Source organism: Hypanus sabinus, chromosome 8 (assembly GCF_030144855.1).
Source record: "Hypanus sabinus isolate sHypSab1 chromosome 8, sHypSab1.hap1, whole genome shotgun sequence".
Taxonomy (NCBI): domain Eukaryota; kingdom Metazoa; phylum Chordata; class Chondrichthyes; order Myliobatiformes; family Dasyatidae; genus Hypanus; species Hypanus sabinus.
Window position 1 is genome coordinate 136,471,757 of NC_082713.1, and position 26,985 is coordinate 136,498,741.

A 26,985-nucleotide genomic window follows, 5' to 3' on the forward strand; every position below is an offset into this window, starting at 1 on the left:
TTGAAATACAGCTATTCTCTATGAATATTTCCAGCTCAGATTTGCAACCCTAATTGCAAACAAACTCAATCTCCAGCAGGCTCATCTCTGAGAAAGTTTGGACATTGCTATCGGAAGTATCTTGTGCATAAACTATAGTATTGGCTATTACCGTACTTTTTGAGGGGGTGTGTATTGCATTTACCCACTCCTGGGAAGCCTCACTAACCTGTGGACATAGATTTCAACTCTGACTGCTGGGCGCTGCATTTTCATTGGGGCATGTCATGTGAATTTGTACCACTTCCACCACACCTTTGGTTGTCTGCTTGAGGTGACTGGATTTGATTGTACTTGTTAAAGTTACAGTGAGAAACAGAGCATGTTATAATGTTTAAGATGTAGCATTAATGCGAGTTGTTACTTCCCTTCTGGCTTTTCTTTGAATAAATAGACCTTGTGGAATTAATCTGTGCTGCGGATTAATTTAGGAATTTGCTTCAGTTCTTCATGCTTCACAAAGAAGTTATAAAGCATTTTCACCTTTCCTTGTGGTTTGGTGTGGAATTATTGTGAAGTTTCCTGCAATGTTGCACTGGTTTATTTTCCCATAGATGAGTTTTTGCCCAATATTCAACATCTACTTCTATTTTATGTTCAATGTCCTTATATGGAATAATCCCAAGCCCCACAGAGGATCCTCATTCCCTTTCTCCTACTGTCCTTGCCTATCAGATTCTTTCTTCTCCTGCCCTTCAACTTTCCCACCCACCTGGCATCACCTATCATCTTCCAGCTAGCCTCTTTTCCCTTCCGGTGTCTTCCCCCTTCCCTCAATCCTGATGAAGGGTCTCGGCCCGAAGCATCAGCCGTTTACTCTTTTTTAAAATTCATTCTGCTGATTTCCTCCAGCATTTTGTGTGTGTTGCCTCACAGAGGATTCAAAGAATTGGGCTTTATGCATTGTTTTAAAAAAAAGGGGTGAAGCACATATCTTAGCAAATGAGTTGATTCACTAAAGAGCCAAGCAATCATTCCACAGAAAGCAAAGTCCATCATTTAACCGAAACTGATCTCAAATAATGTTTAATCAGGAAAATGGTTTTCCTCACAGCAACAGTAATATAAATTGCCTTGTGTTCTTTTTCAGGGATATGCAAATGTAGTGAAAGGATTTCACAAGATGGGATTGATCAACCCTGATCCATGTCCCCTGCTCAGTCCTGCAGCTCCTCCTATAACCTGGGTGAGCCTCTTTCTTTGAAGGAAATGGGTACAGGTTAATTTACACATTTAGAGCATTTTCCAGGCATTTGAAGCTTGCTGTGTAATAGTGATGACAACTGATCATTATTATTAGGTCATATTTAGAGCCACTTTAATATTTCCTTTCTCAATATTACTTTTTTTTGTTAGATTTTCTGTCACCATATGTTGGAATTTCAGAAGCTATTTTGATTCCAATCACTTTTTATTCTATTTGTTTCTTTTGCCCATAAAAGTAGTGTTCATTTTATGTTACATACTCTTTCTCTCTTCCACTTGGTGTTCATACATTCGGTTTATCCACGTAAACTGAAAACAAAAGACTTAGCACAATGTTTCAGATTTAGGGATTGCAGAAATAGTCTGGAGTTGCTGCCCCTCTTGCTCTTCCGTCTTTAATTGATGAGCCAGTTCTTCAACCACCACCACCACTGCCTCCACAGTGTCCTCTAAATTCTCAAGTGCCTTCTCCCAGCACTGAGGCCTTGTTGCACTTAGCTAGCTCTGTTGGCTATGCCAGTCTGGCCCCAGACTTCAAACAGATTCTCTATTCTGAGCTCTGAAATAGGAAAAGAATAGAAAATGCCTGCAGAGCTTTGGGAATTCTTGGCCTATGAAAATGGTGGCTGGGTAAGGGAAAGCTGGAGCTCACATGAGCACACAAGCTCTGCATGAATGACAGAAGGAACACACCCACGTCCTGCTCCAGCAGGCAGGAGCCTCCTCCTTTATCTATTTGTAGACCCTATAGTTCCCATGTTGCCCTCCTCATTCACTTCAAAACTCACAAAGCAAGAATAGAAGCAAGTCATCCCAAGAGGCTGCCTAAGGAGGCAGCTGAGGGGAAAAAAAGCATTTCACAAAGTGTAAGTGTCCATGGGACAGCACGTCTGAGCCGCTGTACATTGCCCAATTCTTGTTCCTTTTGTTCCCTTGTTATCCTGTTTGAAACTCTACTGTGTGTGTGCAGAGGGAGCTTATGTGCAAGCAGGTGGGAATTCCAGCATCCAGCAGTGTCCAAAGCCTCCAAGAAGCTGTGTACGAGAAGATTGAAAGAGATGACAGCAGAATGAATGCGTTGAAATGGTAAGAAAACCACCTGGATTGTGTTTACTGCAAATTGTTTGTCGAAGGTCACTTGCATTGTTTGTGTCTTAGAATTGGATAGATGTTGGAGTTTTCTCAGCACCAATAGTTATCAGGCAAGGTGATCTTCCTTCAACGTGATAATCTGAACAATTAACATGCTCCTTCCTCAACTGAGGTAGAATACTATATATTTGACCTCCTGGCTAAGACCTGGTCTGTATAAAAGTGAGCATTTTTGAGACTGAATGTTTGCCATATTTGGGTTTGTTTGGAAAAACAATTTGCTTATCAGATTTGAACAGGTGACTAAGATGAAACAATATAACCATCTTAAGTTTCTGATAAAAGTTCCTCAATAGGACATTGTTTAAAGAATGCTTATACTTTTATGTATGGTTTGACAGAGAACAATACTGATCTACTTCCAGTGCTGTGCAGGTCCATTGTTTCTCCACACTTTCCACCATATTCTGTTCACAATCCTACCACCATGTTGAACCATATGACAGCATTAGCTATCCTGATCTCTCGTGCTCTCGCCCTTGCATCGGACTCAACTAATTATGTCTCTGCCGGCTTCAAATATTCTGAGTGATGTTTATTTGCTCTGACGTAGGCTCGGGCTTCTCGAAGACGCTCCAGTATTGAAAGGACAGAGTCTTGTGGAGTCTTTTGCAAGCTACATTGAGCCCAAGCTTTCCTATGGTAAGAGCAGTACTGCACTTTCTCATGAAACAATTCTTACTTGGGCTTTAATGTTAAATGTGATTTTGAAAAAGAAAATGATGGCTAGACCTACGAAGGTACTATGGGAGTTGAGCTCTGTCTTGTTAATTTACGAACAGGCCAAGTTACTGATGTAAACAGCTGAAGGTGATCAGTAGCAGCAGAGTGCTGGAGGAACTGAGCAGGTCAGGCAGCATCAATGGAGGGACTGCAATTCTCTGGCATTTTGTGTATTGCAGTCTCTCTTGTGCCTTGGGACTGATTCAGTTCCACTTTTAGACCAGTCTGTTTAAAGCAGATATCTGGCTGCAACCCCCCACCAACCGAAATGTTCGCTACTCACACTCTGTGGCTGCTATGCATGCTATCCACAAAATTCATGGCAACAATTCACTAGGTAAAGAATCCTGACAGCTGTGAGTGAGCTTTACTTGTCACCCAGGGCTGTCAGGGAATTTTATGCGGAGTGGACCCAGCCGCTGATCATGTCATTCCACTGGAATTCGTGACACTTCAATGTCAAAGTTGCGTTTATCGTCACATATACAAGTATGCACAGGTGCAATGGAAAAAATGTTTGCAGCTGCATCACAGGCACAGCATCGTGCAAAGCAGCGTTCTCAAGAAAAGCTTAAATTAAACATCTATTATATGCAGACGTGCACAATTTTTACAAGAAATTAAAATGTAATTCAATTAGAAATTAAAAAGAAACTAAAAATGTAAGCAAAGACCAGGAGTAAGGTGACTATGGGCAGTGTAATCTGATCTTTGACCTCTTTCTGAGCTGAAAATACTTAGCAGTGAAAGACAGTAAATCTGTGGCCAAGATGCCACTTAAGAGGAGGTCTACCATTGTGCAAGATTACTCTGTCCATCAGAGACTGCTGCACTTATTTTTAGAATCAGAATCGGAATCAGAATCCTTTATTATCGCCAAGTATGAGGACACATACAGGGAATTTGATGCCGGTTTCCCTGAGCTCTCTCTGTACAGAATTAAAAGCAAACAAAAACAATAGAGCAAATAATCATAAGCTATATACAATGAGATCCACCTCATTGAATGTACAAGTGGACTTGATTTATAATAGACTAAAATTCAAGTGTTCATAAGACTGATGGCATTAGGAAAGAAACTGTTCTTGTACCTATTTGTCCTGGCATACAGTGATCTAAAGCGCCTACCAGAAGGAAGGAGTTGGAACAGGTGATGTCCAGGGTTTGATGGGTCTACGATAATGCTGCTTGCTCGCTTCCTGACTCTAGATGCATATAAGTCCTGGATTGAGGGCAGCTTCACACCAATAATCCTTTCCACAGTCCTGACAGTTCTTTGGAGTCTATTCTTGTCTTGTTTGGTAGCTGATCCAAACCAGACAGTGATGGACGAACAGAGAACAGACTGGATTATTCCTGAATAGAATTGTATCTGCAGCTCCTGAGGCAGGTTGTACTTCCTGAGTTGACGTAGGAAATACAACCTCTGCTGAGCCTTTTTGATAACAGTGTCCGTGTTGGGTGTCCACTTCAGGTCCTGGGAGATTGTGACACCCAGAAATCTGAAGGTCTGCACAGCAGACACAGTACTGCTGAGTATAGTGAGTGGGGGGAGTATTGGGGGGCTCCTCCTGAAGCCCACTGTCATCTCCACAATCTCGAGCGTATTTAGCTCCAGATTGTTGCAGCATGCAGAAACTGACGGTGAGTTGAGGTGAGTGCTAGCCCTATGTCTTTAATGACATATAGAAGATGAGTTTTGATTCAAAACAATCAGATGAAGAAGTTTGGGTCAGGCAACATCTGTAGGAGTGGGGTGGGGGAAGAATTGTTTTGGGTTAAAAGCTGCACCAGCTCTGAAGCATTGACGTTCTTCCCCAACTCCCCAACTTGCCGAGTTCCTCCAGGTTCTAGCTTCAGCTGTCTCTTCCACTTCCAAGTTTTGATTCAAGCTGTGATTGTTTCAGCTCCTGATGAAAGAGACCTGGTTGTCTTGCGAAATGAAGTTGGCATTAGACACCCCTCAGGCCAACTGGAAACCAAACACGATAGTCTAGTAGTCTATGGTGATGTTGATGGCTTTTCAGCAATGGCCAAATGTGTTGGATATCCATGTGCAATTGCTGCAGAGATGATCTTAGATGGTAAGTGTTCCCTCATTTCATGAACCTTATTTTGTGATGCTGTTGTGGATGTTTCCTGAGATTAAAAGGAATTCTGCATACTTTTGCATCTATAGTAATGCTGAATAAGATGGGTTGGATATAGGATCCTTTTGAAAATTAGCAGAAGTAGTCAGTGAAGTCAAGACAGTTAAGATCTTGGAATAGTGAACACATCATCACCGAGCAACACACTCAAAATGCTGGAGGAACTCAGAAGGCCAGGCAGCTTCTATGGAAAAAGGGTATAGTTAACTGTACTCTTTGCCATAGATGCTGCCTGGCTTGCTCAGTTCCTCCAGCACTTTGTGTGTGTTGCTTGGATTTCCAGCATCTGGAGATTTTCTCATGTTTGTGACCTCACTTCTGACTCTCCCTTTCTTATCTATCTCCCTTTTGTGGACTCAAATCCCATTCCAGAATTTGAGACTATTTCGATTTCTGTTCAGTGCTGTGCTAAAAGGGTGTGAAACTGATGGTGGTGTTATCTTTTACCAGCAGTCAAATTGAGATGCCTGCCAATTTGGGTTAATACAGACTAGTATTGTTTGCTCTTGATCTGTTTTAACACTAGTTGCCTGTCTTATTTCTTCTTATGTGACCTTGTATTTAACTCTTTATTATTATCAGAATCATGATTACTGTACTCATTTGTTAGTTAAGAAGGATTTTAGAATTTTTTATTTTCATAGCTGCCATTGATCCGGCCCATTCAATTTAAAAATAAATTATTTGCACGTAAAGACTGTTCTGCAATAATGAAGATACAATAACTAATGATGTGCTGTCAGTCACATGATTCAGAAGATGAGTCTATATTTCAATCCTGGATACGTCTGTTGTAGGAAACTGGACAATTTTTCATCATAACCAAAAGTAAGAGGCAATTGTTTGTAGCTGTCAGGAAAAACCTTTTCCCCTAAACTGTTGAGCAATGAATGAGATTCTGAAGGGAGCACTGGGTAATTGTAGAGAAAATACTTTCACTGGTGGGAATTGTACTGTAAATTGACTTTAAAAACATAGAACTATCATAGATCATAAATCCATTTAGGAATTTGTGTGTGTGTGTAAGTGAAGAAGAGTTCAATGCCCTGTTTCTGTGCTGTAATTATATAATTATTTGTTCCATTTAAGAACTAACAGCAGTGGTCATTTGGCTGTTTATGAGACTAGTAGGACTGTTGGAGACTGAGGTAAACTAGAAGTGAGATGCCAGTATGTTTAGTCTGTATTGTCCATTGATGTGGTCTTTCTTTGATTTTCTCACCACTTACTGCACAACCAAAAGTAATACACATGGGAAGCTTGCTCTTTGTGATGTCACAATATTGTTTGGTTTCTCTGTATCTTGTTTACAGGTGAAATTGCTGCCAAAGGAGTGTTTGGTCCAATGACCAAAGATATCTATCAACCAATCCTAGATCGTATCAAAACTGAGGGAATTGTAACCACTTCAAGTACCACCTTTTCATGAAAAGAATTTTACAACTAGGATATAATATTGTTTAGCCACTAATTTTATTCATCAGAAACACTTGATGTTTTAAAACTGTAAATTCTAGGTAACTGCTCTGAAATAAGTGCTGCTGATCTTTCTGGTTGAGGCCATTAATTTGCAGGTGTTTTCTACAGGTTCATAATGCTAGTTGATAATTTAGTTAAAGAATCTGATAATTATTGATGAACTTTAATCATTGATGAAGATTGTAAACTTCAGTTATTTAGTTGGTGGTAATCTGAGATGACTTAGCAAAAATTGTATTATTGCCAATCTGCTTTTGGAGCTCTGTGAACATATTCTACATTAAACTGCAGTTTCACTGTAAATTACAATTCATTTGGAAAAGCTGTTTTGTGTGTTTTTATGGCCATGGTCATAGAGCCGCTAATTGTACGGTCACACAATTATATCTGTTTGTGCTTTCACCAGTTCCTTAAGATTTTCCTGTGCCAAATCATCAGTAATTGAGAGTTTCTGTAAGGGTTTTCTCCACCTCCTCCACTAGTTCAAAGCTGTAATGACCCAGGTTCACCCCTGACTGCTAATGCTGTCTGTGTGGGCCTGTGACTATGCTCTGGATTCTTCTCACAACCCAAAGTAAACGTGGCTTGTTAGGTTAGTTGACCAATTGATAGGAAGGTAGATGATGGTCATGTGGGGAGAATAATAAAGAGTCTTGACTGTTTATTTTGCTCCATAGCTGCTGCCTGTCTTGCTGAGTTCCTCCAGTGTTTTGTGTGTGTTTCTTATTAGGAAACCCATGCAATCATTGCACCTCTCCTCTCCAACGAGATGCTGAGTCTTCACTCAGGAAGCTTTCCTCATCCTCCTGTCCACACTGCGTTTCAAACTGTTCATCTGGGATGTCCAGTGCTGAGTTCCCTTACTGCTCTTTTTACAACCTAGTGGTTGTCTTGGTCATGTGTACTGTACGCACTGAATTCTCTGCAACCACTAGATGTGTACTGCAAGAATCCAGAATGAGACGGCCACTAGTATATTTCCAGAAGCCAAGTCGTATTTTCCACAAGCGTTTTGTGTGGCTCTCACTGGATTGGTGCTCAGCTACTGTTAGTGGACTGTGAACAAGTGAGACAAGAGATTGGCTCTGTTGACAGGATCTCTCCCTTTGGGTAGCACTGGCTGCAAAAGTCCAGCATTTTGCTCTCACTGATGTTTAAGGTGTTATGTTCCCCAGAAGCTTGGCATTCATGTGGATCCACAACCTTGAAAAGAGGAAACCTTTCACAGCGAGGAGTGAGTCCATATTGTTGGGGGTGGGGGGGTGATAGGTTGATCCCAGGTAAACCCCAGTGCCCAACGTTCTTCTAGTTCCCATTGAAGTCTGTGACTCTATCTGTGACCAGGGTGCTCAAGTGGTGCTGTGGCAAGCAGAATATCGGGACATTACAGGCTTTTCTGTTGCCACTTGAAAGGCTGCAGAGGAGAAGTTGACAGGCAGCCTGATATTTGCCCCTGCAGGGAGAGAGAAGTACAGGCACAAGAGTGTGGCTGAAGTCCTGGACCTCAGTGCATACAGCCATGCAAGAGTTGAGCCTGTGAATACATCATTCATCTGGACGATTCAGGTAAGGCTTTTTTTTTGTGTCTCTGTTTGCTGTGAGCTGAGCTTTTGTCTCCTGTCCAACCCGCTCAGAATGACCTGTGCAAACTAGTGTTGCCAGCAGCAGCATCACTGAGGTACCTCCAGGTTAATTTAAGCACAGTCTGAAGCTGCAGTCACATCTCCCAACATCACAGTGTATCCTTTTAAACTATTACAGAAGTTATAGATTATCACTGTGTTCCCAAAATCAGCCAACTTTCCCTGGTAAGGACAGAAGTGGTTGTTGAATGAACAATGAGTAAACGTACATCCAATTCCAGAAAAATGTCAGACATGCTGAAAGGAATAGCAAGTAGACCTTCAGTTCAATTTAGTGATGGCAATAGTTATACTGGGAAATGATTGACTATTATTAACTTTTGTATGGTTGGTCCAGTTTTTAGATTCAATTGATTATTGCTGGTCTTATTAAGTTGTTGGCCAGTTTTTGGTTTTCATTGCCTGTCAGAAACACACTGAGTCTCAGCAATTTGCAGAACGGTAAACTTTATTTTTCGAGTCTGCAGAGTCGGACCCAACCAGCTCCTGCTAGATTGAGTGCCGAATTACACTTTGCACAGTTTTTTATACCCTACTTGTTTACGACTTTGTGAGTTGCACCCATGTGAGGTGCAGACATTCTTCCTTAATCTCATTACAAAATTACAAATGTGATTACCCTTTGGCCCACTTACCAGCCTCAGCGCATTTTGACCGTTATTGTTCAACCGTTAAGCATGTCTTCCCGTTACCCGTATCGCTTCTTTAATCAGCAAGCTATTGTTTCATCCTCATTTTGCAAATTGGTTTATACGTTGCCCTGCAAGTTGCTTTGCACGCTCTTTCTGTGTCAGCACATTCTAAATGGACTCCTTAAGTACCGTCTTTAATTTAATCATTTCTCTCAATCCACCCTTTTTCTTTTTAGAATGTGCTATCAGTTGGGCTTTTGCCACGGGTTTACATAGGCTTCTTCCTCTAGCTCTATTTCCCTTTGTAGGAGTACCTGAACAGGATCAGCTGGGGCCCCTGGTTGCATGACTTGTCTTGCCACCCGAGCTACTAGCTCCCGCAAGCAGGGGATCAGACATGGTAGCAGAAGGAGGACCATCAATCCCCCTCCTATAACCCCTAAAGCGGTTCGCCACCAGCCTCCTTTCAACCATCCGTCCAGCCAGTCCCAATACCCCAGCGGCTTCCAGGTCTGTACCGGCACGTGGGCCAGTTTCCTTATTTTATCTGATATTTTTTGAACCACCTTTCCGTTGTCATCTATCTTTAAGCAGCAGTTGGTTAGATTAAACTTTCCACATACTCCTCCTTCAGCCGCAAGCAAATAATCTAATGCCAAGCGGTATATACATTACAGTCCCAAAGTTCATTCTGTCCGTCTTTTGAGCTTTAGCACCATCGGGTCTTCTCCCTGGACGCAAGTCCATTCTGCACCTTCTTCGGGCTTTACGGGTCCCTTGATTCTCGCGGCGTGGGTCCACCCTTTTTCTTTTGTCCTTACTGCGGCTTCGGTGGTCAGTAGCACCTGGAATGGGCCTTCCCACTGCGGCTGTAACTTCTCTGGCTTCCAAGTCTTAATCAGGACCCAGTCACCGGGCTGAGTTCGGTGGAGTGCGAAGTCCAGAGGTGGGGTTTGTGCGAGTAACCCCTTCCTGCGCAATTCTGCAAAAGAACGAGACAGTGCCTGTAAATAGTCCCTTACAAAGACATCTCCCCCTTGCAGGGAAGGATAGCCCTCCACCTTGTTCCAATATGGAAGGCCAAACAACATTTCATAAGGGGATACTCCTATATCTTTTCGAGGAGCCGTGCGGATTCTTAGTAGGGCCAGGGGTAGACACTTGGTCCAGGGTAGCTTGGTTTCCATCATTAGTTTTGTCAATTGCATCTTCAAAGTACTGTTCATCCTCTCAACTCTTCCTGAGCTCTGAGGGTGCCAGGGGGTGTGCAGCTTCCACTGGATTCCTAAGGCGTCACAGATTAGCTGGTGTGTTTTTGAGGCAAAGTGTGTTCCCCTATCTGAATCAATAGACCCCATTATTCCATATCTCGGGACTATATTTTCTAATAGGATCCGTGCCACTGTAGGGGCGTCCGCTTTAGTGGTTGGGAATGCTTCCACCCACCGAGTGAAGTGATCCACAATTACTAACAGGTACTTCCATCTCTGAACTTGTGGTAGTTCCGTAAAGTCTATTTGGATCCGATGGAACGGTCAGTCGGCTAGTGTTTGTCCCCCCTTATGGGTGGCACGCATCATTTTCTTGTTTACCTTTTGGCAGGTGTAACAGCCCCACACCTCCTGTTGAGCTAGTGTGAATATCCCTTTACAAACATAGTCCCTTAGGATAGTGTCGCACATAGCTTGCACTCCCCAATGGCTTTGTTGGTGTAGTTGTTGCAGTATATGACGAGTTACTTCCTTATTCAGTACTTGCCATCCGTCGGGGGTCTTCCACTCGCCTTCTGATGTTTGTCGGGCTCCCAGCTGGCTCATAGCATCTATTTCTACTTGGGTGAAGACTGGTAGTTTGTTAAGCCCTTCCCTTATTGGTATCAGGGTTAGAAGTCGGACCGTTTTTTCCATTGCTGCCCGTTTGGCTTCTTCATCTGCGAGCCGGTTTCCTATTGCTTCCGGGGCTGTTCCTCGTTGATGTCCTGGAACGTGAACCACTGCAATTTCTTGAGGTAATGTTAGGGCTTCCAGAGTCATGCTTGTCATTTGTTCGTGAGCTAATTCCCTTCCCCTGGCTGTTATCAACCCCCGTTCTTTCCAAATCTTTCCGAAGGTGTGTACCACTCCATAGGCATACTTAGAATCGGTGTATATAGTGCCTATTTTGTTTCTTAACAGTTGCAGTCCCCTCTGCAAGGCATATAGTTCACAAGACTGGGCTGACCAATTACCCGGGAGCCGGCCGGACTCCACTGTCTCCCTAGTCCTCCCGTTTATAATAGCATATCCACTGTGTCGTACCCCATTGATGCATCTGGAGGAGCCGTCGATATATAGTTCCTCGCCTTCAATTAGGGGAACTTCTTGTAGATCTTCCCTACTTTTTGTCTGAAGGTCTGTTAGCTCCACGCAGTTATGCTCGGTTTTCTCCCCTGTTGATTCCCCGTATAAGAACTGTGCCGGGTTACAACTATTGTTCTTTTCAAAGCTTAAATCATCCCCGACCATCAGAATGGTTTCGTATTTCAGTATGCGAGAGTCCGTCAACCACCGCTGAGCTTTTTGGGCTAAGAGGGTGCTAACGGAGTGCGGGGTATACACCGTCATTCTTCCCCCAAAGGTTAATTTCCGTGCTTCTTCTATTAGTACGGCTGCTGCCGCTACGGCTTGTATGCACGTCGGCCATCCCCGGGATACCGGGTCTAACATTTTTGATAAAAAGGCCACAGGTTGCCGCTTTCCTCCTTTTTCTTGGGTTAGTACTCCTAACGCAGTTCCTTCATTGTTTGTTGCATACAGCTGAAAGGGCTTTTCCAGTGCTGGCAGTGTTAATACCGGGGCCTGAATTAGTTGCCCTTTTATTTTCCTGAACTTCTGTTCTTCTTCGGTCCAGCTGATTATTCCCCGGTCTTCCTTTGCCAATTTGTCGTACATAAACTTCACCAGGGAGGTATAATTCTCTATCCAAATCCGGCAATAGCCCACTAAGCCCAGAAATTGTCTTATTTCCTTCTTTGTCCTGGGAAGCGGTATTTTAGTTATTCCCGCTATTCTTTCTGGGGTTATTTGGCGGTGCCCTTTACTGACTCTGTGTCCGAGATATGTTATTTCCTTCTCGACAAATTGCAGTTTCTTCTTGGACACCCGCAATCCTTTTTCTCCTAGGTAATTCAGGAGTCTTATAGTATCGTCTCGCACTACCTCCTCTGCTGGTCCCGATAGTAGTAGGTCATCGACATACTGTAATAGTTGGTTCTTTTCGGTACAATGGAATCCAGCCAATACTTGCTCCAGTACCTGTTCGAATAGGTTTGGGGACTCCGTGAACCCTTGGGGCAAGACGGTCCACCGGAGTTGCTTCTTCCGCCCAGTGAAGGGATTTTCCCATTCAAATGCGAACATATCTCGGCTACCTTCCTCCAACGGGCAACTCCAAAAGGCATCTTTTAGATCTATCACACTGAACCATTCATGTTCAGGAGGTATTTTGCTCATTAATGTATAGGGGTTAGGCACTACCGGGTATCGTGTTTGGACTACCGCATTTAAGCCTCTCAGATCTTGAACCATTCGATACGTGCCGTCGGGCTTTCAGACCGGTAGGATGGGGGTATTAAAGGGTGACATACATTCTTCCAGGAGTCCATCTGATACTAATGTCTCAATTACAGGTTGTAATCCCCTCCTCCCTTCCATGGCAATGGGATATTGCCGTCTTCTCACCGGGCGGCTGTTTGGCAACAGGGTGATTTTCAGTGGGGTGATGTCCAGGCCGCCCCGATTACCTTCTTGATACCAGACACTGGCCTTTATTTCCTGATCATCCTTTTCAGTCATTACGAACAGTTTCACCTGAATTTCACCTTGATATGGCACCGTCCCGATCCCTAGCAGTGCCTGCAAATCTCTTCCCAATAAGTTGAATCCGGCTGACGGAAGTAATAACACATCCTGGATACCTTCCCGGTCGTCGCATTTTATCTGTACATCTTCTATTATTGGGACCTGCATAGTTTTTCCTTCTATTCCGGAAACCCCAATGGTTTTGGTCCCAATCTTGGTTCCCGGAGGGGCTTGGATTATACTAGTTCTTTCAGCTCCTGAGTCGACCATGAAGGTTACTTCTGACCCTTGAGGACCTAATTTTAAATTTACCAGGGGTTCCTGTTTGTATCTCGTCCCCAAGGGTTGGGACCCCTGACACCCCTATTCTTCTTCCATGAGGGCATAAGCTCGGACTTCTTTTCGATATCTTGGGCACTCCCTCTTAAAGTGGCCTTCCTCATTGCAGTAAAAACATTGTGCCGCCCTCCTCATCCTCCTTCCCTCAGTACAGCCGCTTCTCTCTGGCCTTGCTTCCCTTTTCTCTTTGTTCTCTGAGTTTACTTGGCGGATGGTTTGAACCATTACTTTCGCTGCCTTTTTCTGATTTTCCTCATCTCTCTGGACATAGACCTTTTGGGCCTGTCTAAGTAATTCACTTAGTGGTTTTTCGTTCCAATCTTCCTGTTTCTCAAGCTTCTTCCGGATGTCTTGCCATGCTTTTGATACAAATTCAATTCGTATGAATTGTTCCCCTACTGCCGAATTAGGATCCACCCCCGCGTACTGTTGCACATTTTTCCGCACCCTATCGAGGAAGTCGGTTGGGCTCTCATCTTTCCCTTGGTGGTTTCCAAACGCCTTGGCAAAGTTGTGACCTTTTGGCACAGCCTCCCTTATTCCCTTAATGATGTACTCTCGCCACTGTCGCATATTGCGTCTTCCCTCTTCTGCTTGTTTGTCCCACTGTGGGTCGTTTACTGGAAATTTCCGGTCCCCCGGTAACTCATTCGGCTGTTCCATTCCCCAAATTGATATTGCAGCTTGTCGTATCATTTGCCTCTCTTGTGCAGAAAATAGCGTTCCCATAATCGCATGCATTTCTTCCCAAGTGTAAACATTAGTTCCCAAGAATTGATCCAACTGTTCTGCCAGTCCCATTGGATCTTCTAATAAAGTTTTCATATCTTTCTTAAATCCTCGTACTTCGGTACTTGTCAGAGGGACGTTTACAAATCCTGTCCCTCCTCGTGTTCCTCCCATTGGAACCTCTCGAAGGGGATACATCGATACCTCTTCCCTTTTTGATTCGTCCTTCTTTTTCTTATCTGCTCCTGTCACACTCCTTGTTTCGATCCTTGCCTTTGCTTTTTCCCTAACATCCCTCTCTTCCCTCTCCGGGTCTATTTCTTCTGTTTTTTCACTTTCTTCACGTCCTCCCTCTGCTCCCGCAAGGGGCGCAGAAGGCTGGACATAGGGAGGGGGTAAATGATCGAGTGGGTCCCACTTCCGCTCCCCTTTAATGCCCAATTTAAAACTCTTTGTTGTTACTCCTGGCCAGGGAGCCCAACAAAAAGCATAAGCAATTTCTTCCGGTTTTACATTTGGTTTTGAATTAACGTAAATGTTTAAGGCTTGTTGTACCCAATCCTCCTCAGACCCAAGCCACGGCCACCAGACCACAGGTTTTTCTATCGGCTGTTTCGACCAAATTAAACAGTACTGTATCATTTTTTTTCTTTTGTTTCCCTTTTAGTCTTCCACATCCCCAATTCTCAAACATTCTACCGAGGGGGCTATCAGGAGGAACCCCCGGGTATGGTCCCGGTCTTTCCGTTTCCTCTTTCTTTTTAGAGCCACCCCCTCCCATCTTATTCCGCTCTTACTTAATCCCGCACCCTTCTACTGCAACAGTAGGCACTTTACCCGGTGCGTCCCAAGGACTTTTATCAGGAGGACCCCCGGGTAGCTATCCCGGTCTTCTCCGTCCTTACTTATTCCCGCACCCTTCTACTATAATAGTAGGCACTTACCCGGTGCGTCCTGGGGACTTCCAGTACCAGGTACTGTCCCCTTCTCCCCGTTTACCGCTCTGCGCTGTCCGGATATCACTCGCTCAAGCTGCGCCGGAGCGACGAGCAAGGAGTCAGGGACCGCCAAACTCGGCGGGGTGCACCGTCTCCGATGTCCTTCCTCGTGTCCACCGCGGCCGGAGTGTGGATCCCGGACGAGCCCCCAAGTTGTCAGAAACACACTGAGTCTCAGCAATTTGCAGAACGGTAAACTTTATTTTTCGAGTCTGCAGAGTCGGACCCAACCAGCTCCTGCTAGATTGAGTGCCGAATTACACTTTGCACAGTTTTTTATACCCTACTTGTTTACGACTTTGTGAGTTGCACCCATGTGAGGTGCAGACATTCTTCCTTAATCTCATTACAAAATTACAAATGTGATTACCCTTTGGCCCACTTATCAGCCTCAGTGCATTTTGACCGTTATTGTTCAACCGTTAAGCATGTCTTCCCGTTACCCGTATCGCTTCTTTAATCAGCAAGCTATTGTTTCATCCTCATTTTGCAAATTGGTTTATACGTTGCCCTGCAAGTTGCTTTGCACACTCTTTCTGTGTCAGCACATTCTAAATGGACTCCTTAAGTACCGTCTTTAATTTAATCATTTCTCTCAATGCCAAAATTATTGCCACTCTAATATCACCCAGACATTTGGAGTTACGCAGTTTAATGTGGAAAACCAGAAGTTGCTATGAGCAATAATTCATCCTTTGCCTAGAGCACATATAGTGCTTCCCCAGCTGTATCATGGATGGCCATTTCAATATCTGTGAATTTAAGCCATTGACAACCTATTCCTATGGGGGGGGGGGGGAAGACCCTGAAAATCTTGCCGTTTATTTAACTCTATAAATTTTCTATGCAGAATGTGCCTGACTTGTAGCCCAACCTAGTTCTAGGGTCCACTTGAGAATCAACTTTGAGTCATGTTAAGAACACGGAAGCACTCTTCCATCTGTTGGCAAATGATTTTGTGATCTCCCATGCTCTTTTGAAAAGGTCTTGTACCTTTTTCTGTTAGAAGAGTGAGCTACTGAATGATTCAATCATACTCAACTAACTTTAGGACCCCTGTGGAGCCCTGAAAGTGGACCACATACTGTGTGCATCAGAGTCACAGTCCTGCTGATTGGTCAAGGAATGGTATTTTACTTAAATGATCTAATCAACACTGTGAAATCAACACCAGGAGCACTGAGGTCCTTTATTGTTTATTACATTGATAGAGCTTGGAAAAATGTTTTCAATTACATTTTGTTATGAAGATCTGTTTAGAGGGCAGTTGTCTGAATAGTCAGCCCAGTTGGTTGCAAGTGTTGCCTTTATCTCTACTGTCACTTCAGCAATTGTGTACCTTCTTGACCACTAGCTTTTTAATCCTTTAAATTGTAATTTTGCTGACGTTATTGGAGTATAAAAGTATAAATTTTAACTGTGAAGTCAGTTATTTGCTATGCATGTACTCTATTTAGTAGAATGAAATCTTAGGAATGTAGAAGACAATGGTGTGTTAATAAGAGGTAGATAAAGAGCTAAAGAAATGTAGATTAGAACATTGCTCAGTTCTGAGTTTATTATTTGTACCCAATTTGGTAGGAGACTGAAGTCTTAAAAATGTAGAAGACAATGGTATGTTAATGAGAGGTAGCTAAGAGATGTAGATTAGAACATGATTAAGCCAATTGATAGGAACAATAGGGACATGATGTACGTGTAGTACGTGTAATACATACGCAACTATAGATCGATTACATATGCTAATGTAGCCGGACCAGGAGATTGCTATAAAAATGCTGTGTCCAAAGGATCGGTGGGCAATCAGCAACTAGTTCAATGACTGTCTCAGCTTTGATTTGCAAATTAAAGTTTAACCTTTCTTGAAGAATCTTCTGCGTCTCCTAGTCATTTGTGAGGCACGAAAAACCATGACAATGTCTATGTGATATTTTCTTGTCCAGCTTTTGTAAGAAAATATATATATCATCAAAGGTTCTATCTTCAATGACTCTTTCTATACAGTGTCACTTAAAATCCATATTGATTATTTATTAGCTTATACTTCCCTAAATCTCAATTAGAAGTCTCTCCAGTTTCATTGTAGTATGAAAAGTTACGGTTTGAGTCCTTGTAGTTTCTATCTTTCAACAAGCCTACAACTGAGACCAGGTACATTGATTATTAACCATTCCAATACCACAATTATATCCTCTTACCTGCATACTTCGTAGTAACTTGTTCTCCAATAATGGGACAGTTTCACTATGTACTTAAAATTATTACAGCAGAAAAATGGCTTAAATGTCCCTAAAATTATTTCTCAATGTCATTTTTGATTAATTGTTCAAATGTCTATTATTTGTCACCAATCTGCTTTCATACAAATATTCAACATAGTTCTCTATTAAAATAAATGTGTTTCTAATTTAAATCTCTGTGTTACTTGTCATATATAGTGATACACTTTCGATCCCCCAGTAAGAATACATCAACAGTATGACCTGGTGTTTGTTCAATGAATGTTTTTGGTAGCTCATTCTGATGTACAGTGATGGGTTACATCTGTGCTTCAGAAAAATTTTCATCTGAGACATGGATCATGCCTTCTTCCAAAGTATGTACCTGATCTCCAAATTCTCTTTTACAGGCGATTCAGTAAAATTGAATGTAGCACTAACATTAGACAGTTATTTCAGGATGGGAAGGATGCTGTGATATCTCTGCAAATATGAACATTTTGTTCTTAAACTCCTGATTGCTGACAGATGTGCTCCTCATAATGTGTTACTGGCACAGTCCCAATAATGACAGCCACTGATAACCAGCTGATAAACCTTGTATTTTAATTCTGCCACAGTAGCCACAAATGTAAAAACATCAGTTGCAACAAAATCACACATCATCTGGGTCTTTCCTCTGTGAAGTCTTTAAAAGCTACTGTTCCTGTTGCACAAATAGTGTTAAAATTGCATGCTGTTATTTGTAAAAATTACATCACATAGGTCATTAATAAACACCTGACATGAGATTTAGAACCACAGCTGAATTAGACATATTTTAAACATTAATAAAATGCCAGCTACAACAACAATATAATCAGAACATCAAAAAAAGACTAGAAAAGACTCTGTAGTAAAATATAAAAATCTAGAATTATAAATAGAAATTTGGTCCATAGAATGGTTCATTGTTCTACTATTTACACTATGTATTAGAAGATTAATTTTCTTTCTTTAATAAAGCGATGTCCATATTTCCAGACTTAATCAGCACTAACCCTTCTTCTTTCGGTGCATTATCTATCTTGTCTTATTGGGCGCTGCTGAGTGATGGCCTTGTGAAGTTGTTGATATCATGGAAAATAGGAAGAAGGTAGGACTTGGGCAGTTGCAGTTTGGGAACCATTGATGGTGTGGTCACTATCAAAGCCTCTTCATGAATGAATGTCACCCTCCCTCCCACCCCCTGCCCCTTTTCTAACTCCGGTACAAACTGGAAGCATACCATGAAACAGGACACTGAACATGCTGAATATGCAACTACAGTGAACACCAGTCAGGCCAGAATGACGCAATTCACATACTGCACAATTTCGGCTAAGAATTTTTTTTATATGATGTCATCCATGGGTCACCATCCAATGATGACCTAAAATGGATATTAGCACTCCACAGTGGATACCTGTATAGCTAACAAGATCTTAAACAGGATTCTGTGTTGGTAAAAACATCCACTTCACTATTACACCAGAGACTCCATGCTTTCTGCCCCATTGTAATCTTCAGCAGACAGAGCAAGGCCATTGGTTTCCAGTATAGCTGCAGTGTTTTTGTCTTCCCTTGAGTTGACCAGGCTGAGTATAGCTTTGTATAAAAATTGGAACTGGTCCTGTAAGGAGATAAAAGATCCCATTCTTTTTGTGACACTCAAAAGTAAATTCTGCAACATTCAATAGATAAACAAAAAGCAACAATGTAAAGTCTTTTCCCTTATTTCTCCAAATTGGCATTAAAACCTGCCCTCCTTGGGGATGGGGCCTACCTTCTCTTAGAGATTATTAGTTTGCAGCACAGTTGAGAGCTGTGATATGCTGATGCAACCCATCATATGACACTCAATGGAAAAACATTGAGGAGCGGGTACTTCCCATCCCCATACAAGCAATTTTGGCTGATAACAACCTGCAAAGATACATAAATACTATTGATAACCCATGGGTGAATTTGACTCTTAAAATATGGAAAACTACTATAAAAGAATATAATCTGGAGGGAGATATTGCAATTCTTAAATGGTGTGCATATGACTCGGATTTTACACCAAATAAATTGGATGTTAGATTTAAGGACTGGACAGCTAAAGGAATAACAGTTCTTTGCAACATAATGAAAGAAGGAACACAGTTCAGTTTTGAAATGCTTAAAGAGGAACGCTTATTAGAAAAGCAAGATTTTTAATTGGTATTTACAGATGCGACAATATGTTAATAAGAGGTTAAAAAATGTAACCAAGGCAAGAACATGCTTGATAGAGCTCTTTAGAAAAGCATATAATTCAGATAATGGTAGTAGAATCATTTCAAGCATGTATAAGGGGTTGTCAAATCTTAAAACACATTCGACTTCATACATTCAAACAAAATGGGAGAAGGAAGGAGGGATAATTATATCTGAGGAAGAATGGACAACAATCTGGAGGTATCATTGGAAGTGTACCAGTTCACAGAAATTGAGGGAGTTTGGATGGAAAAACTTTAATATATTCTATTACACCCTCTCAAAAATCCCATTATGATAGTAACCTCCCTGTTTGCTGGAGAAATTGTGGAAATCAAAATGAAAATCATTATCATATTTTTTGGGACTGCCCTGTTATCAAAAACTATTGGAGGGGGATACACAATGCCCTACAAGACATCTTTAAATGTGAAATACCCTTAAAGAGAAAGATCATATATTTTGGATATATACCTCAAGAATGGTTGAAAAGAGATAAATATTTAATGAATATAGTGTTGGTGGTTGGTAAATAGACTCTTACTAGGAAATGGTTATCACAGGAGAGCCCAACTTTAAATAGATGGATGGAAATTACAATGGACGTTTAAAAAATGGAGAAGATAACAGCATCTATTAATCTAAAGCCGGAACAGTTTGATTCAAACTGGGTAAAATGGTTTAACTACATAATGCCTCATAGGCCTGATTTTATTCTCACAAATCAGTATGTTGTAAAAAAAAATCACTCCCTACTTGTACATAGTTCTTTCCTTTCTGTTTTTTCTTTCCACTCTTTTCTGTAAGTGTATACCTCAGATAAATACTTTATGGAGATTTTGTGATATATATGATTATATGATATATATGTACAATGTCTGAAATACATCTTATTGAAATGTTTATTTGATGATGAGCTTCAATAAATAAATAAATAAATAAATAAAAGATCTGCCCTTCTCCATCCGTTCACCCCCAAACTTACCCCAAATTGTTGATGATGCATTAAAGCAAACACCAGTATGCCCTCGTAGGTAATAGTAAAAATAGCCCACCTATGTCTGGTTATTGTTACTATTTTGTAGTATACAGAAGATCAATTATCCTACCGCATGCATGATGGCCTCCAGCAGAAAAATCCTATTTGACTCATTCCCTCTTCCTTATAACAATTACAGGTACCACACTCAGCCCATAACCCTCCATTACTTACCTGTCCATATACCTATCCAATTTTACTTTAAATGACAATACCGAATCTGCCTCTACCACCCCTACTGGAAGCTCGTTCCACACAGCTACCACTCGCTGAATAAAGAAATTCCCCCTCATGTTACCCTTAAACTTTTGCCCCCCAACTCTCAACTCATGTCCTCTTGTTTGAAACTCCCCTACTCTCAATGGAAAAAGCCTATCCACGTCAACTTGATCTATCCCCCCCTCATTATTTTAAATACCTCTATCAAGTCCCCCCTCAACCTTCTACACTCCAAAGAATAAAGACCTAACTTTTTCAACCTTTCCCTGTAACTTAGGTGCTGAAACCCAGGTACCATTCTAGTAAATCTCCTCTCTACTCTATTTTGTTGACATCTTTCCTATAATTTGGTGACCAGAACTGTACACAATACTCCAAATTCAGCCTTACCAATGCCTTGTACAATTTTAACATTACACCCCAACTCCTATACTCAATGCTCTGTTTTATAAAGGCCAGCATACCTTCACCACCCTAGCCAGATGAGATTCCACCTTCAGGGAACTATGCACCATTATTCCTGGATCACTCTGTTCTACTGCATTCTTCAATGCCCTACCAATTACCACGTATGCCCTATTTGGATTATTCCTACCAAAATGTAGCACCTCACACTTATCCATTTTACTACTTCAATATTAATACCTAACAATTGAACATTCCTAACTAACCTGTGCGGAACCTTGTCAAAGGCCTTACTGAAGTCCATATGGACAACATCCACTGCTTTACCCTCATCAACTTTCCTTGCAACCTCTTCAAAAAATTCAATAGGATTTGTCAAACATGACCTTCCATGCAAAAATCCATGCTGACTGTTCCTAATCAGACCCTGTCTCTCCAGATAATTATATATACCATCTCTAAGAACATTTACATTAATTTACCCACAACTGATGTCAAACTGACAGGCCTATAATTGCTAGGTTTACTCTTAGAACCCTTTTTAAACAATGGAACCACATGAGCAATACGCCAATCCTCCGGCACTATCCCCATTTCTAATGACATTTGAAATATTTCTGTCAGAGCCCCTGCTATTTCTACACTAACTTCCCTCAAGGTCCTAGGGAATATCCTGTCAGGACCCGGAGATTTATCCACTTTTATATTCCTTAAAAGCACCAGTATTTCCTCCTCTTTAATCATCATACTTACCATAACTCCCCTACTTGTTTCCCTTATCTTAAACAATTCAATATCCTTCTCCTTAGTGAATACCGAAGAAAAGAAATTGTTCAAAATCTCCCCCATCTTTTTCGGCTCCACACATAGCTGTCCACTCTGATTCTCTAAGGGACCAATTTTATCCCTCACTATCCTTTTGCTATTAATATAACTGTAGAAACCCTTCAGATTTATTTTCACCTTACTTGCCGAAGCAACCTCATATCTTCTTTTAGCTTTTCTGATTTCTTTCTTAAGATTCTTCTTACATTCTTTATATTTCTCGAGCACCTCATTTACTCCATGCTGCCTATAGTTATTGTAGATATCTATCTTTTTCCAAACCAAGTTTCCAATATCCCTTGAAATCAATGGCTCTCTCAAACTTTTAACCTTCCCTTTCAATCTAACAGGAACATAAAGATTCTGTAGCCTCAAAATTTCACCTTTAAATGACCTCCATTTCTCTATTACATCCTTCCCATAAAACAAATTGTCCCAAACCACTCCTTCTAAATCTTTTCACATCTCCTCAAAGTTAGCCTTTCTCCAATCAAAAATCTCAACACTGGGTCCAGTCTTATCCTTCTCCATAGTTAACGTTGAAACTAATGGCATTGTGATCACTGGACCCGAAGTGCTCCCCAACACATACCTCCGTCATCTGATCTATTTCATTCCCTAACAGAAGATCCAACACTGCCCCTTCTCTAGTTGGTATCTCGATGTATTGCTGCAAAAGACTATCCTTGCACACATTTTACAAACTCCAAACCATCCATCCCTTTTACAGAATGGGCTTCCCAGTCTATGTGTGGAAAATTAAAATCTCCCACAATCACAACCCTGTGCTTACTACAAATATCTGCTATCTCCTTGCAAATTTGCTCCTTCAATTTTCGCTCCCCTTTAGATGGTCTATAATACACCCTATAAGTACCCTTTCCCATTCCTCAATTCCACCCCAATAGTCTCCCTAGAGGAGCCCTCTAATCTATCCTGTCAGAGAACCGCTGTAATATTTTCTCTGACAAGCAATGCAACAGCTCTCCCTCTTGTCCCTCCGATTCTATCACACCTGAAGCACCGAAATCCAGGAATATTTAGTTGCCAATTACACCCCTCCTGCAACCATGTTTCATTAATAGCTACCACATCATATTTCCAGGTATCAATCCATGCTGTAAGCTCATCCACCTTTCTTACAATGCTCCTAGCATTAAAATAAATGCATTTAAGAAATTCTCCACCTCTTTCTCTTTGTTTATCTCTAACTTTTCTATCTTTTTCTTCCTTCTCCCATACATCTGTTCCTACACTCTGGTTCACCTCCCCCCTTGTATCTAGTTTAAATCCACTGGAGCCTCTCTAGCAAACCTACCTGCAAGAATATTTGTCCCCCTCCAGTTCAGATGTAAACTGTCCCACCAGAACAGGTCCCACCTTCCCTGAAAAACAGCCCAATTATCTGTAAATCTGAAGCCCTCCCTCCTGCACCATGTCTTCAGCCACGTGTTGATCTGCACTATCTTACTATTTCTAAACCCACCTGCACGTGGCACTGTTAGCAATCCTGAGATTGCTATCCTGGAGGTCCTGTCCTTTAACTTGGCACCTAGCTCCCTAAACTCACCTTTCAGGACCTCCTCACTCTTCCTACCCACGTCATTGGTCCCTACATGGACCACGACATCTGGCTGCTCACCCTCCCTCTTGAGAATACTGAGAACTCAATCCGAGTTATCGCGGACCCTGGCACCAGGGAGGCAACAGACCATCTGGGATTCTCGATCTCTTCCACAGAACCTCCTATCTGTCCCCCTAACAATCCAATCCCCTATCACTACTGTTCTCTTTTTCCCTCCTCCCCTTCTGAGCTGAGGGTCCAGTCTCGGTGCCAGAGACGCAACCACTGCAATTTGTCCCTGGTAGGTCGTCCCCACCAACAGTATCCAAAACGGTATACTTATTGTTGATGGGAACGGCCACAGGGGTGCTCTGCTCTTCCTGTCTATTCCCCTTCCCTCTCCTGACAGTCACTCAACTACCTGTCTCCTGACTCCTAGGGGTGACTATCTCCCTGAAACTCCTGTCTATTTCTGCCTCTGCCTCCCAAATGATCCGAAGTTCATCCAGTTCCCTAACACGGTTTGCCAGGAGCTGCAGCTGGATACACCTTTTGCAGGTGTAGTCACAGCACTTAAGGTCAGGATTGAGCCAGTATGCCTGCAGCTGAGAGATGGCAGCAGCAGCACAAACTATATTGTACCACTCTGCCATCCTTGTTGAACACTTACCAAAAGTATTTTAATGTTTCTCGTCTAATGTTTCCAGTCCTGCCAAAGGGTTTCGGCCCGAAATGTCGACTGTACTTTTACCATGGATGCTGCCTGGCCTGCTGAGATCCTCTAGCATTTTGTATGTGTTGCTCAGATTTCTAGCCTCTGCAGATTTTCTCGTGTTACTGTTTCTTGGTGTATTTTTCTCTAAATTGCCTGTGGCACTCCATTAATATTTTCCACGAATTCCAGAAAGCAACTTTCGTACACTACGCCCTCCAGCTCAGAAAGTACCAGCCCTTCTTTCCCATCGTAGTTTCTGCTTTACAAAGGTGATTGCTGCAGAATTCAGTGCTGGAGGATTTATCCTGCTCTCTAATCCCAGCTACTTTACACCCTAAGCTTTAGGGACCAGAAAATGTTGTAAACTTCTAAACACTGGCAACAAGTCAAATGTCCTCTGCCTGGTCCATAAAGAAAATATCAGACTGCATTCATTTTTGCCTAGTATCAGTCTCCTTCTGAATTAAATGGGTTTTGATATGAACAATATTGTGTGGTTAGTGACTTACGATATCGGTGAATATGCCAGGCCTCATTAAATTGATCATTTTAGCCACTTGATAAACATCCACTGAGTTTTCACTCTCCAGCTGATCCATCAGTTTTGTCAAAGCACAAAAGGTGCCAGCTGTAATACCCCCATGCCTGTAGAATTGATAAAAATAGATGTTTTAAATTCTTTTTAGTATCTACACAAAACTCATTACTACTTTCTGCAGTGCAACTGCAATCGAGGCAAAGTTAATGTTCATAAAATGCAATGCAACCTGTTTGTCCTTCCCTCAGCTCAACAAAGAAGTCCAGGTAAGTGTGATACAAGTTTAATCATATTGTATAATTAGAAAAATATTACTACAGTTGGGTTGAGAAGGTAAAGGTATTTTAACCCTTTTTCTTTAGCAGAATCTATTCAAGTATTTCCAGGAAGCCAAGCATATAGTCTTGTTTTTCATTTTCCATTGCTATGAAAATCCTTTTGTAAAGAAATGCACCTTGTGCAAGTGGTTTAAAATAAGAAAGGGGATCTTACTCATCATGAACAATTATTGGCCCATCTCTAGTAGCAGCAGCATCCCGTATCAAATTGAGGAGCTCAAAGGTTTTGCTTATTGGACCATCTGGATTTGGCCACCTTGGAGACTGGTAGTGTCTTACTTCAAGTACATAGTCATCCTGCGGCAGAGGGAATTGAAAAATAAATAAGCATTGCAAATACTACAGCTATTATTGTCTGATGAAAAGTGTACTACTTGTATGACAGAGTTTTTGGCACAATCTTAAAGTTGATCTATTGACAGATATTCCACTTCTTTGAAGGATGATGAAGGGTCTCGACCCGAAACATTGACTGCTCCTTTCAACGGATGCTGCCCGACCTGCTGAGTTCATCCAGCTTTTTTGTACGTCTTGATTCCACACCATTGATTGTCTACTTCCCAAACGCAACAAAGCCCAAGGGCTAATTTTTGGTTGTGAAATTTTAATGTAATAAGCCAACATGCCTGGGAATCTTCTGAAAAACTGATGAACTATTCTGATTCATTGTAAATGTCACCTTCAAAACATTCAAGGAAAAAAATGGAGAATAATTCTTTAGCATTCTGGGCATTCTTTAAGAAAATGCTCTTCCAGTAAATTTTAGTGAGTGACCTCATGCACATTCCATTTTCTACACCTACATAGCATGTTTACATAGTTAGATTGTCAAGGCGTTTCTCAAGACCATCAATCAATATATTTATTGCTGAGCTACAAGAAGGTCATGAGACATTGGAGCAGAATTGGGTGATTTGATCATGGCTAATTTCCCTCTCAATGCTATTCTCAAATGACACCCTTACCAATCAAGAACCTATCAACCTCTACTTTAAATATACCCAATTATTTGTCCTCCACAGATGTCTGTGGCAATGAATTCCACAAATTTACCTGCCGCTGGCTAAAGAAATTTCTTGGCATCTCTGTTCTGAAGGGTTGTTCTTCTATTCTGCGGCTGAGCCATTTGGTCCTAGACTCTCCTACTATTGGAAACATTCTCACCATGTCCACTAGATCTAGGCCTTTCAGTGTTTGGTATGTTTCAACGAGATACCCACTGCATTAATCTAAACTCCAGTGAGTTTAGGCCCAGAACCATCAAATTCTCCTCATATGCTAACCGTTTCATTCCTAGGATTATTCTCGTAAAACCTCCTCTGGACCCTCTCCAATGCCAGCACATCCTTTCTTAGATATGGGGCTCAAAATGGTTCACAATACTCCAAATGCAGTCTGATCAATTATACCTCATAAAGACTCAAGCATTATATTCTTGCCTTTATATTCTAGTCTTCTTGAAATGAATGCTAACATTATATTTGCCTTCCTCACTACTGACTCAGCCTGTAAATTAACCTTTAGGAAATTGTGAAATAGGATTCCCAATTTTTGTTGACCTCCAATTTCTGAATTTGTTTCCTGTTCAGAAAATACTCCATGCCTTTATTTATTGTACCAAAGTGCATTACCATTAAAGTTGATCTATTGACAGATGTTCCACACCGTTGATTTTCTACTTCCCAAACTCAACAAAGCCCAAGGTCTAATTTTTGGATTGTGAAATTTTAATGTAATAAGCCAACATGTCTGGTAATCTTTCCCATTCCTCAATTCCACCCAAATAGTCTCCCAAGACGAGCCCTCTAATCTATCCTGCCAAAGCATCGTTGTAATATTTTCTCTGGCAAGCAATGCAACACCACCCCCTCTTGCCCCTCCGATTCTATCACACCTGAAGCAATGAAATCCAAGAATATTTAGTTGCCAATCACA

General features: G+C 41.7%; 2 protein-coding genes across 7 annotated transcripts in view; one reads left to right on the forward strand and one right to left on the reverse strand.

Annotated features, from left to right (window-relative positions):
- The window catches only part of aass (aminoadipate-semialdehyde synthase), a 90,428-nt gene extending 83,366 nt beyond the window's left edge, over positions 1 to 7,062 (forward strand). For all 3 annotated transcript variants that reach the window (XM_059977942.1, XM_059977940.1, XM_059977943.1), the window contains 5 exons: positions 1,130 to 1,225; positions 2,216 to 2,331; positions 2,951 to 3,039; positions 5,028 to 5,204; positions 6,584 to 7,062. In XM_059977942.1, the coding sequence (XP_059833925.1) occupies positions 1,130 to 1,225; positions 2,216 to 2,331; positions 2,951 to 3,039; positions 5,028 to 5,204; positions 6,584 to 6,699 (594 nt within the window). In that variant the 3' untranslated portion in view covers positions 6,700 to 7,062. The remainder of the gene's footprint in view (positions 1 to 1,129; positions 1,226 to 2,215; positions 2,332 to 2,950; positions 3,040 to 5,027; positions 5,205 to 6,583) is intronic.
- Positions 7,063 to 17,737: 10,675 nt separating this feature from the next.
- Positions 17,738 to 26,985, reverse strand: part of ptprz1a (protein tyrosine phosphatase receptor type Z1a) — a 258,925-nt gene continuing 249,677 nt past the window's right edge. For all 4 annotated transcript variants that reach the window (XM_059977946.1, XM_059977944.1, XM_059977945.1 and 1 more), the window contains 3 exons: positions 25,205 to 25,347; positions 24,684 to 24,819; positions 17,738 to 18,799 (listed from right to left, as the gene is read on the reverse strand). In XM_059977946.1, the coding sequence (XP_059833929.1) occupies positions 18,653 to 18,799; positions 24,684 to 24,819; positions 25,205 to 25,347 (426 nt within the window). In that variant the 3' untranslated portion in view covers positions 17,738 to 18,652. The remainder of the gene's footprint in view (positions 18,800 to 24,683; positions 24,820 to 25,204; positions 25,348 to 26,985) is intronic.